Source organism: Cololabis saira, chromosome 5, assembly GCF_033807715.1.
Source record: "Cololabis saira isolate AMF1-May2022 chromosome 5, fColSai1.1, whole genome shotgun sequence".
NCBI lineage: Eukaryota > Metazoa > Chordata > Actinopteri > Beloniformes > Belonidae > Cololabis > Cololabis saira.
In genome coordinates this window covers 14591378-14603470 of record NC_084591.1, presented here as the reverse complement: position 1 = coordinate 14603470, position 12093 = coordinate 14591378, and the positions used below count along the sequence as shown (strand labels likewise).

The following is a 12093-nucleotide window of genomic DNA, read 5'->3' as shown; positions in this document are numbered from 1 at the left end:
CTTTCTCAGCCTTCTGATTGGTCACTGACTGATCAATCAGAAAAATCATTCTCCGTTGCTACATCCGGGTCAGAATATCCCGTTGGACAAAACAGCCGTCTCTCTCGTTCACATCAGTGGAAAAAGCATAGTTTTTACTTGCCATGTATGGAAAGTTAAATCACTGGATTCTTTTTTTTTTAAACTTTGTATTAGTAAAAAGGAACACTTCAGAGCACACAGTGTAGTGAGGGTGCAGCGTATATTTATCCCCAAACTGGTAGAAATCTTATCCGTACTGCCGAAACAAAGTCGGCTACAACCGCGAAAATATTTGATTTATTTAAAATAGTTAAGCGGTGTTCTCAGGGCACTTGTAAAAGTGAGACCTGCTACCCAGAGAGAATCACAGAAATACATTTCATGCCAAAACCAACGGTAAATTACGAAAAATGTGGATGGCCAGACTCTCGCAGTTCAACCCTTCCACCGTGCTTTCAGCTAAACCAGGGGTCAGCAACCCGCGGCTCTAGAGCCGCATGCGGCTCTTTAGCGCCGCCCTAGTGGCTCCTTGGAGGTTTTTCAAAAATGTTTGACCTTTTTTTTCCTCTTTTTTAATCTCGACATTTCTACTTTTTTCTCGACATTTCGACTTTTTTCTCGACATTTCGACTTTTTTCTCAACATTTCGAGTTTTTTCTCGACATTTCGACTTTTTTCTCGACATTTCGACTTTTTTCTCAAGATTGTACTTCAACATTAATCTCGACATTTTGACTTTTTTCTCAACATTTTGACTATTTCCTCGACCTTTCGCCATTTGTCTTCATTCTAAGGCTTATAAAAGACTTTTCATTTTTTGCGGCTCCAGACATATTTGTTTTTTGTGTTTTTGGTCCAATATGGCTCTTTCAACATTTTGGGTTGCCGACCCCTGAGCTAAACTAATTAAAAGATCTTGTTTTTGCCGAAAAGTGTTCCTTTTTATTTATATATAGTTGTTCTTTATTTTCTTCGGTGGATTAATTAGAAATAAAGTGATGGGGTGGACGGGAGAGACAACAGTTTCAGACCTAGCAACGAGGGCGGGGCTTGACAAAGAGTCAATTATTGGACTCCATTAGAAAGTGGAGTTCTTTCCAAAAATGTAAAGGGGACCTATTATGAAAAACAGGTTTTTTCTTGCTTTAACATATATATAGTGGTCTCCCCTCAGCCTGCCAACTCAGAGAAGGAGGAAAGCAACCAAATTCTGCAGTGTCTGTACAGCCGCCCGGATGAGCCGTCCAGTGTGATGTGGATCTACGAGCCATTCAGATTCTGCTTACTTTCGTTACGTTACCAAAATGCGATTTACATCGGTTGGCCTCTGATGCGTGAAACCACGCCCACAACTAACTCCACCGGCCGGAGCTTCCGCCATTTTTTCGTAGCGGTGTATCGCGTCATTCAGGCAGCCAATCAGCACAGAGCCTCATTATCATAGCCCCGCCCACTCAGAATCCAGCATAGATAATGAGGTTAGAGACTGGGAAGATAAAGACATGGCTCAGAGGCTGAATTTCACATTTTCTTAGCAAAAACAATCAAAAGCTTGTTTTTAAGACATTCAAGGCCTATTTAAAACAGGTATTAGATGCCATAATAGGTCCCCTTTAACTTTTTCTAGGATGAGCTTTGATGAACACCACATGCACAAGGCTGCAAGCTGTAATGTTGCCAATTTAAGATGTTTAAAAACTCGACCAACTGAATGCAGGTTTAAAGGAAAACACCAGTTTTGATGCCTCATTCTTGTGCTGTGCTGATGAGTGAGGACGGTCCACAAAGCCTTGTTCTCCCACCTCACCCAGGAAGTTATTTGAATGTTGGGCGTGTTCCAGTCGTATGTTAATGGTGTTGAGAACACCGTCCAGATGCCGACCATTTAGGCCGAGCTTGAAGACTGGCTGGAGGGCAGATCGGCAGTCGTTCATCAGCATGCAATTGTTATGTAAAGGCGGGGACACGCCAACCCGATTATTGGCCGCCAGATGCCGTTGGGCAGTCGGGTGAGGTCAGTGACTCGAGTCGGGTTGGTGTGTCCTGAACTTTCGTCCGTCAGCCTTCATTTTGGCCGATTCAACATATAGAATTGGCCATTAGCCGTCAGCCTCTAATCCAGGGGTCGGCAACCCAAAATGTTGAAAGAGCCATATTAGACCAAAAACAAAAAATACAAATATGTCTGGAGCCGAAATAAGTCTTGTATCAGCCTTAGAATGAAGGCAACACATGCTGCATGTATCTACACTATATATTAGTTATAACTGGGTGAAGATTATTTTTTTCATTATGCACTTCGATAAAAAAGTCGAAATGTCGAGAAAAAAGGCGAAATTTCGAGAAAAAAGTCGAAATGTTGAGAAAAAAGTCAAAATTTCAAGAAAAAAGTCGAAATGTCAAGATTAAAAAGGAAATGAAAAAGTAGAAGAAAAGAGAAAAAAAGAAGAAAAAGAGAAGAAAAAACTAAAAAAAAAGAGTAAAAAAGAGAAAAAAAGAAGAAAAAGGGATAAAAAAGGTCAAACATTTTTGAAAAAGCTCCAGGAGCCCCTAGGGCGGCGCTAAAGAGCCGCATGCGGCTCTAGAGCCGCGGGTTGCCGACCCCTGCTCTAATCTGATTGGTGGAGTGCTAGCCATTGACTAGCCAATCAGAGTTAACAGGAAATTATGATTGACTTCTTGATCAGAAGTGAAAACACTGACTGATTAGCTATCCTTCATTTCCAGTTGTTCTTCTTTCCTTTCTTTCTGTGTGACATCACAGACTAGCGCCGCCTGCAGTTTTGGGGACGTATTACGCCTCCCACACATGCAGAACGTACGCTCCAGTCGGCGTCCGGTTGGTGTGTTCGGGAGTATTTTTTTGACCAACTCGGGGAGACGGATTTTCGACACGCCTTCTCTGACTGCCAATGACATCCTAGGTTGTAAAATATCTGGAGCTGCTGGAGGAATCCCCATTCCAGCCGTAGCCAATGACAAAGCAAGGAGTGAGATGATGTCACACCCACAGACGCTGTAAATACCATGCGTCATATTAATTACAACATCCCCATAAAGTATACATTTAAATGACTTGATAAGATCAATTGATCGGCAGCCCTGGAATGCTTTCAGCTTTAAGCCTTAGGCCTGGGTTGGCACATGAGCTTGTGTTCACGTGTCTGTCAGTGGTATTGTGACATACTTCAGCTTTACGTTTTATAGGGCACTTAGTAAAATGGTTGAACATTTTCTTTCCCTCATATTTTTTATTAGTAAATTTTCCCTGTAAAGAGTTAAGAACCTGCAGCGTTGTCTTCATTTGCTGAATGAAATGTTGCCCGCACAGTCTGGGTGTGCCAGTTTTCATTGTAACATCTGTACAGCTGTCAGTCGGGCTTTCATTGTGAATGATTAATGTGATGAGTTTATTTGATGAGGCTCAAACCAGGTATGACACATCCTGGTGTGAGTCAGTGCACTAGGAATGCTGCTGTGTGCAGTTAAGTGATGTTGACACAGTTCATGGTCATGTAAATCACTATTTTGCCACCTAGTTTATGGGGTTTTTGACACCTCGATCGAAAGATCTAATATGTTTTCTGGCGGGTCTGATCATAGTAAACCTTTATTCTTCCACGTAATGCTGGAAAAGATAATTAAAAGTAGAGTTGTTGCAGGTTGCGCATCAGAATTCTGCAGACTAGCACAAATTCAAGTCACTGCATTATGGTGACTTGTTAAAAAGTACAGGATTGGCGAATCCTTTTTTTATGATGTCTCTGGCTGTGTGAGGAAGTACAAGTCAGAATTGAGTTAATGACAAAAAGCTGCCTGTTAGCCATCGGTGAGATTCATTGAACCCTGAGGGCTTTTTATGTTGTTTTTTTGTTTCTCATGTGTTCTCATGTCTGGTCTTATTCATCATCATCACAGACATGTACTGTATGTCCAGACCTGCAGAAGCTGTGTGACATATCCTCATGAGGCCACAGGCAGAGCCCTGTGGTAATCTGTAAATATCACCCATCCTGATTTGGAAATCTTTCTCCTCGCCTGGCGCATCATCCCACTGGATTTCTGTGACAAACACTCAGTCACAACCGCGCACTCTCACACTAAATATGGCTGGAATGTGTGATGTGCACTCAACGTGGCCCAGGCTAGTCCTGCACCATTCAGCTGCTAATCCCCCCCCCCCAGATTTAGGATTTGCTTTTACAGTCTGGTGTGGCAGGGAACATACTCTGAAGTGAACCGGAAGAATCTCCTACCGATCTTTTTTCAGGGCCAGGAATGCAACGTGACGTACCCGAGTCAGCTGAGTCATAATTCACACCCGAGTGTTGATTGGTGCGTTTTCTTGTTCTCCCAGTCAGAAGTCTTGGTCTGACAACCTTTCAGTCTTGAGGTGTGATTGTGAAACACTGAGGAGTTGTTGTTTTTTTTTCTCTCCTCCAATACAAGACAGTTTATCAACCTACTTCTAGTCGGTGAAATGTCGAGGCCTGCATCGGCATAGCAGCTCACAGAGAGTAACGGCGTTCCCCTGGAGTGACTGATATCTCTTATCACTGTCCAATGTCACGGCTTTCGGGTTTCTTATTTATTTTCTTTGCCATGTCAGGCCTCCCCTTCCCGAGAGCTCCATGGAGAAGATGAAACGGTTCAAGCGGCGCATCACTCAGTCGCTAAGAGGCAGCCACACCATTGACGAGTCGCTGTCGGAGCTGGCCGAGCAGATGACTATCGAGGAGAACGGCCTGAAGGACTGTGGTGAGTTACTTTCATTTCATTTATTCCATTCATGGTATATCTTCTTAACAATGTTGTACAAAATTCCAAGAAGTACACATTATCACCATGAAAGAAAAGGAGCAGGAAGAAGAAAAATTATGATACCTGCCCCTCTCTGTTAATACAATTACATCGACTTACTGAACACCAATCTATCTATACATATATAAACAAGAAAACAAACAAAAATACCACTCTTCTATCTATTTTCTCTCTTTCTCCTTCTTCTTTTTTGTAGGCACTTATCTTTTCTTTTTTAAACATTTTCTTAAGCTGACACAAACTTGTGCAACTTTTCAGTTCCTTGCTTTGTCTATGCCATAATTTTACACCTGTAACAGAAATACACATTTGTTTTATGTTTAGCCTTGCAAAAGTATGTTTGAAATCAAATTTAAGTCTGTTATCCTCATCCTCCAATCTGAACAAATTTTGTAACTGTTCTGGTAATGATCTTTTTTTTGCTTTAAACATTATTTTTAAAGTTTGAAGTTAGTTTCTGTTTGCAAATGTTCGTCTGTATCAGGGGAGGTGGGAGAGCACACTGCCTGGAGGTGCTTCTCATCTAAACTCCATATTTCTTTTTTCATTAGCATAAAACTGAATTATCTGGGTTAATTTATTGACTTGAAAGGTTAATACTATCATCGGTCCTTTAGCTCTTATCTTTCCATTAAATTGGTATGTTAAAAAGCTTCAATACTCATGAGAGTCGCCTTATTTTAGTAAGAAAGAGACCAGACCTGTGCCACTTCTCTTACCATAAATACGCTATAAATGAACTGACAGTGTTTATTTCCTGTGGTTTTCTTCACCATCTCTGATTGTGGCCACTGAGAGACTAAATTTGGTGGAGCACTTTGCATTGTGGTTAACCTTTTTGTACATTTTATGTGTCCAGCATATGGTTTTGCATTGTCCTCTAGAGAAAAGATGTAGTCTTAAAAGCAGCACGTGTCCCTCTATAACCTCACTGTAATTTTCTGCACCAATGCTGCCATCACAGAAATGTAAATTAGCTTTGCCAGCGACACTGATGCAACCGCATACCATCACAGCGACTGGGGCTGCAGTTTGCTACCGATAACAGTCCGGATGGTCCTTTTCATTCTCTAAACAAGATCAGGGATGCTGATTTATCTGACCGCTAACATGTTTTCACCATCCATCCTGCATGCTTCTGAACAAGGCTGATGTAAAACTTCTTTTTTCACAGAGTAAAGTTTAAATTGTCATTTTCATCAGCTATTGATGAATGAAATTTGACAAAATGCCATTTGAGGGATTAGAGATCACAAGTGTCTATCTGAGGACTTTCACGATTGCATTTTAAATGAAATTCCACTTGATTTATTGAATCGTTAAATGGTATTTATGCTCTGCAGAAGGAGAAATATGCAAATGGATTCCAAAACTGTTGGAGGAAAACTGTTCTCGACCTTTTCAGTGATTTATTACACATTTGTTGACAAAGTGGAGATCCTCTTTCCACTTTAACTCCAGGATTCTGCATTCGTGCCAGTTTCATAACTACAGTCACCAGTTGGCATCAAATGTTTTCAGAAATAACTTGCTGCAGAGCGAGCTAGGTTTGCTAAAAGGTAAAACGTAGTCTAGAAGTCAAACCTGACTTCATGTTTCAAAGTCACAAGCTGTGCTTCAAAGCAGAGGCTGCTGGTTTTATTCAAATATTTAATGACTGTCAGCAGCAAAGCTGTAACACTGGGGCAGTCTGTGCCTAATTTGAAGAAGTAAATGCAACTACACCTCCTAACGCTTGTACTCAAGTTAGCGTTCATACCTTTTCCGTAAAGGACTGATTAAGTTAGTTTTTCTGAAATTGAGATTCCACAGCACATATATCTACAAAATGTCAAGTATAACACACTTAAGTTTGTTTTATTAAACATTCAAACTACCCCAGAATGCCATGTGAAGCAACCCTGCATGTTTAGGTCATGAAGTGCATGTTTAAAGTGGTATGTAGGGGTTGAATGTTAATGCTTTTATTTTGTTGAGCACTTTCATTTACAGTTTTATCCAACAGTGTTTAATTCAATTAACTTTTAACGGAGTTAAACACACAACGGAGTGTGTGTTCCTGAGCGTCAGCTTTCTATTACAAGCTTCTGCAAGTTTTCACTTTAAAATAAAAGCCTATTTTACATTTTTCCACAAAACTGTTCTGCTTTGCCAGAAATAGTCAACTTGTTTGAGTTTTAACTGCTGATCTTTTCAGTGAGAAAAAAGAAAAAGAGTGAGCACTTCCACTTTGCAGCTCCGTATCGACTGTGGTCAGCGCGTCAGACTTTGTTCATTTCACCAAGTCACGGTCTGTCGTCGTCTATCGTTCAGCTTGATCCTGCTGAAGGTTGCGGCCTTCAGGCCGTCCAACAGAAACCAGGGTGGCGCAGCCGATTATCTCACAAAATATTATGAACAAGATATTCACAAAATCTGCAGGGAGCGAGGGAGGGAGCGTGCCTCGGTGTGCTACCACGCCGTTGCCATGGCGCTCAGGGCTGGAAAGATTCTAGGGTTTCCATGACATTGCCACGGTGACTTGAATGACTTGGTGAAAGCATCCAGGCATTTTTCTCTTTCCCCTCTTCTCTGTTTCTTTCAGTCCATCCCTCTCCTCTCTGCTTCTGTTCTGGCCACCGCGCCTGCCCCTGTTTTCCCCTCTCAGATTGTCCAAGCCCCCCTCTCCCCCTTCACTGCTTTCTGAGAACTATCTGGGCTTTGTAAAGAGCTTTTTGTGCAGTGATTAACACAAAGTTTGGCCAGAGCGCTGTGTGCTCACTGAGTGGAACATTGAGGCAGCGAGGGAGGGGGGGGGGACCGGTCGCAGAGAGGGATTTTAGCAGCCTGTTTAACAGTAAGTAGGGTAGCGAGGAGACATAATGGAGTAGCCAGATGAGATTTGATCTGAACTGTGTGATTGGGGAAAGCGTTCTAGTCCTGATCTGATTATGCAACACTCGCAACTGGAGCCAGCAGCGACAGCAGCAGCTGTCCACAGATAAGGCAAAGGTGATATAAGGACTCGGAAATTGCATAGTTTCGTTTGAACTCTGGGAAATGCTGTGCATAAATCTCAGAAAAGGTGATGCAAAAGCACCAGGAGAAAAAAGCACATATAATGGACTCCTTTTGAGTGCAGGTTATAAAGTTCTCTGAGTTGGAAAAACTGTGGCTTTGTGAGATCAGTTGTTATGACTCAACAGAACCTGAGCACCCACTGCACTATAAATAAGTCCGATAACTCTGCATCGCATAAGCTCGACTTGGAAACAGATGGGCTGATAATAAGAAACCAGACAAACATTTCAATTAAAAACGCAAAGAAATATATTTCTGTATAATCCCGCCTTGTCAGAGTTGAGCGTTGTCTCCCATGGAAACATCCTGACGTGTGTTGTAATCATCACTTAGTCTGAGCTCCGTCTCCCAACCTCGTTTTCTCTTCAGCGCCGTAGCTGGTGTTTTACCAGGTGCTGCTCTGCGTAATTAATCTTTCACCTCTGTCAGCTCTCTTCATGCTTTTACAGAAATGTATTCACGTCACTTTGAAGGGATGTGTCTGCAAGGCAGGGACACTCGCTTCTTTACCTTTGGTATTTAAAGTTAAAGTTACAGGGGTGACACAAATTGAGATAACAGATGGCGCTATAACCCCCCCATCCTTACCCTTCCAGCTCAATTAGGTAATGCCAGATTTCGTGGGAGGCTGTTGGGTTGGTGTTTTTATAGAAAAAATAAGAAGATTAAGATTAGATCAAAGCACATCATTTTATGAGCACTTTGCAGTTTTATACATCTTTTAGATATAAGCCGAGCTGCTTCTTCCATTTCTCTTTGCTTGCCATCCGTTTCTCTTTTTATTTCTTTTCTCTGTGATGTTGGGGCTGTTCTGAGTTAGTCTGAAAAAATGAAAGATGTTTTGAATTTGTGTGAAAGAACAAAAATGTTCAATATTCTGTCTTTAATTGGTCAATGCTGCTATTTTTTCTCTCAGCATTTGACAGCCTTGCTAATTAAAAATGGTCAACACGTGTTCAAATTACATTTTATGGCTTTAACAGATCTTAAATTTAGGTAAATACAAACTCAGATTATAAACAACACATGCCATATTACATAGTGTCATTGGTTATTTAATAAAAACATCTAAGCCAGAGTAGTTTTTGAAAAACTAAGTACTAAACTAAGTTGTTTTCATAATAGTTAAGAATGTAACCAGATGCTGCTAATCAAATATACTTAATTAACTGATTATCAGCAAGTGTAAAGACGTCTAAAGAAGCAGATGTTTTGGTAGTTTATTCAGGTATCGAACACAATACCAAGTAGGAATGACATCAGCAATGTTCATAGAGAAGTAATTGGTGCTGCTCGGGCTGCAGTGATTAATCAACATAGTTGACAAAAATCGATGACAAAATGAGTTGCCAACGTGTTTAATAATCGATTATTACACAAATAATTTAGTCTCTGTTTCAGGTGGTTGACGCCACATATTTTCTGACGCGCTCTGTCTGAAGGTGGGTGTGTCTCACCTGCGAGCGCATTTTCGTCTTTTTTCAGAGACTAATGCCCAAATAGCTCAGGCATTGCTGACCATTTAGGAGTAACGGTAGATTGAAGTTAAGGTTACAAACAGTGTAAATATGTGTGGCACGCTGGTGAATTTTACTCCAGAAGTCCTGGGAGCGTCGTAAAGACTCACATTTTTCTCTCCTATGAAGTCGTCTTTTCCGTTTGGCTGTTCGCTTCAAGGGGGTCCCCACGGCGACTCATCTGCCTCCATCTAACCCTAACCACCGCATCCTCTTCTCTCACACCAACTAACTGTCCTCTTTCACTTCCAGTAGTTTTTTTGAATTTTCTATACATCATAAAGAGTCTATGGCAACGACAGGATGGTCAGAAAGGGAACTTTGTTTTTTTTATAGTCATATGAGCAGGAAAGTTTGTTCATCACGCAAGTTCAATAGTTTTTTTTTTTTAACTTTATTGTCTGTATGCACATAATGGGTGACAATTGACAATTGAGACACAAAAAAAAAAAAAGAACAAAAACAATAACGCATCCTGAGATTGGGTCATACGTGTCAAGCATAAATGGTTCTTGCATACCTGTATATACAATGCACTTACATTGCTGGTTCAGTATTCAAACAGCAGCATACAGATAGAAGCAATATTCACATAACAATAGTTTTTTTTTTTTTTTTTTTTTCCTTCATTTTATTTATTTATTTATTTATTTTTTGCACAGTGATAATACAATAATTTTTGTATCATATAAAGACAAATAATTTGTGCAGGAGAGGAAAAGAAGCCCGAAGGGCTTATAAGAAATCCTCCCCTCAATACAAAATCACCAAAAACAAATCAGTCAATAGCAAAAGAATAGAAAGGAAAAAAGAAAAGGTAAAATAAACAAAGAAAAATACAATAAGTACACAAACAAAAATATCCATGAAATGGCAATTTCATTTCCGTAAGAATAACCTGTTAATTTTGTCTAGATAAAAGATACCCCACCAAGCTGGTCCTAAACGTTTTTAAGGATGAGGCTAATTTAAGAGATCTATCTAAACAGTTCCAGAGTTGAGGGCCATGAAATTTGATAAAGGATTGGTGACTGCAGGTACGACAAAGAGGTAAATGAAAGTTCTTCCCTCCTCTAACTGAATGAGAATGAATATCTGATGATAACAGAAAAAAATTATGAAAAGTGCCTGGAATGTCTTGTTTGCAATAAATGAACTTAAACATAAACAGGCATGTTTGAAACTTGTTAATAGAAAAAATTGATAATAATTTAAATTTGCTAAATAAGGGTGCAGAAGGAGTTATTTAAATGAAAAGTAACTCGTTAAGGATCTTAGGGTAGGTAGTCACTAACTGGGCCCATCTTCTCATAAAAGTAATAAATCACATATTTTTGACTGAAAAAAAAATCTCTTTCAATGTTTTCTTGTTAGTCGTTAGTTGGCACATGCCTTAAACAGTTCAGTTCAGATGGCTCTAGTGGCTGCCCATCTGTTTGGTAAGGGTCATAAGGTCACGTCCAAACAATGTGGACTCTGTCGTTCCACAGTGAAAAAATGTGGAAAGAGGTTACTCGAGCTTTCCAGGAGTGGACGTCCAGCACGTTAGTTGCTCAGACAAATCGCAGAAGTCCAAGCTGCATCTTAGGCTCTAATTGTCTCGGCCTGCCTGAGTATACATCTCAGGGCCATGTTGAATGTTCAGGTTTGTGACGCTACAGTTGAGCAAGTATATATTTGTTTAGAAGGTTTGCTTGGAGAAAGTCTTTCCTCTCGAATAAACACAGCAGCACATTTTGTGTTCGAAAGCTAAACGATGAACAAAGACATCCCTTTGTGCCAAGGACATGAAAGTAGAGCCTTTGATGATCCTGCACAGAAGTCTCACTCACACTGTCCAGCATGGTGGTGGAGGGGTAATGGTTTGGTCTGGCTGCACCGCCTGCAGAGCAAAACTAGAAGACCTGCAGCACAGAAATGTTTAAATCTAAGTAATCGAGAGGGGAGATTGACTTTGATATCTTTACTTGAACCTTTACCACATTCAACTGAAATGTCTCACTAAATATTTTCTTTTAGGACACATAAACACATAAATATGTAAAAACTGCCATTTTCACTGAGGAGCTTGTTTTTTTTCTTCTTCTACAGACCAGGGGCCTCATTTATAAAGCTTGCGTATGCACAAAACAAGGCTTGAAATATGCGCACGCCACCTTCTACGCAAAGATTGATATTTATAAAAAACAACTTAACGGGAAAATGTGCATATACGCAAACTTTGATCCTAGCGCACACACATTTTGAAGATATGGGGAACTGGCGACGCAGATGGTGAGGTGGTGAAATGAAGCCAGATTCATTTCACACTTTTAATGTCCTCACATATCAGACTTATAGATCCATGTACACCCAAGCCGGCAGTGTTATAGATCTATGTGTTCCGTAAGTGAGCCATTACGCCCGTGTTTGCAGTAGGTACTATACGTTCATATATCATCCTTCCATCTTCAAATGGTATGGAGTGGTAAATAGCACCAGATTGATTATTTACCGTGACAAGGTGTGTAACAATCAGTCTAGTTGCTGAGTAAGAATATAAATTGCGTGGTGACACCCGTGCGTAATGCTGCACAATGGATGCACTGGCACTGCTTGAGAACCGCATAAATGGTAGGATCAGGATGGAGAGAGTATTTAGGGACCATGAAGATTTCCTGGCCCATGAATAAGC

General features: G+C 40.5%; 1 protein-coding gene across 2 annotated transcripts in view; it reads left to right on the top strand.

Moving 5' to 3' along the window:
* LOC133443776 (cyclin-dependent kinase 17-like) overlaps nucleotides 1–12093 on the top strand; it is a 58398-nt gene that overhangs the window by 17140 nt on the left and 29165 nt on the right. For both annotated transcript variants that reach the window (XM_061720992.1, XM_061720993.1), the window contains exon 2: nucleotides 4631–4779. In XM_061720992.1, coding sequence (XP_061576976.1) covers nucleotides 4653–4779 — 127 coding nt within the window. In that variant the 5' untranslated portion in view covers nucleotides 4631–4652. The remainder of the gene's footprint in view (nucleotides 1–4630; nucleotides 4780–12093) is intronic.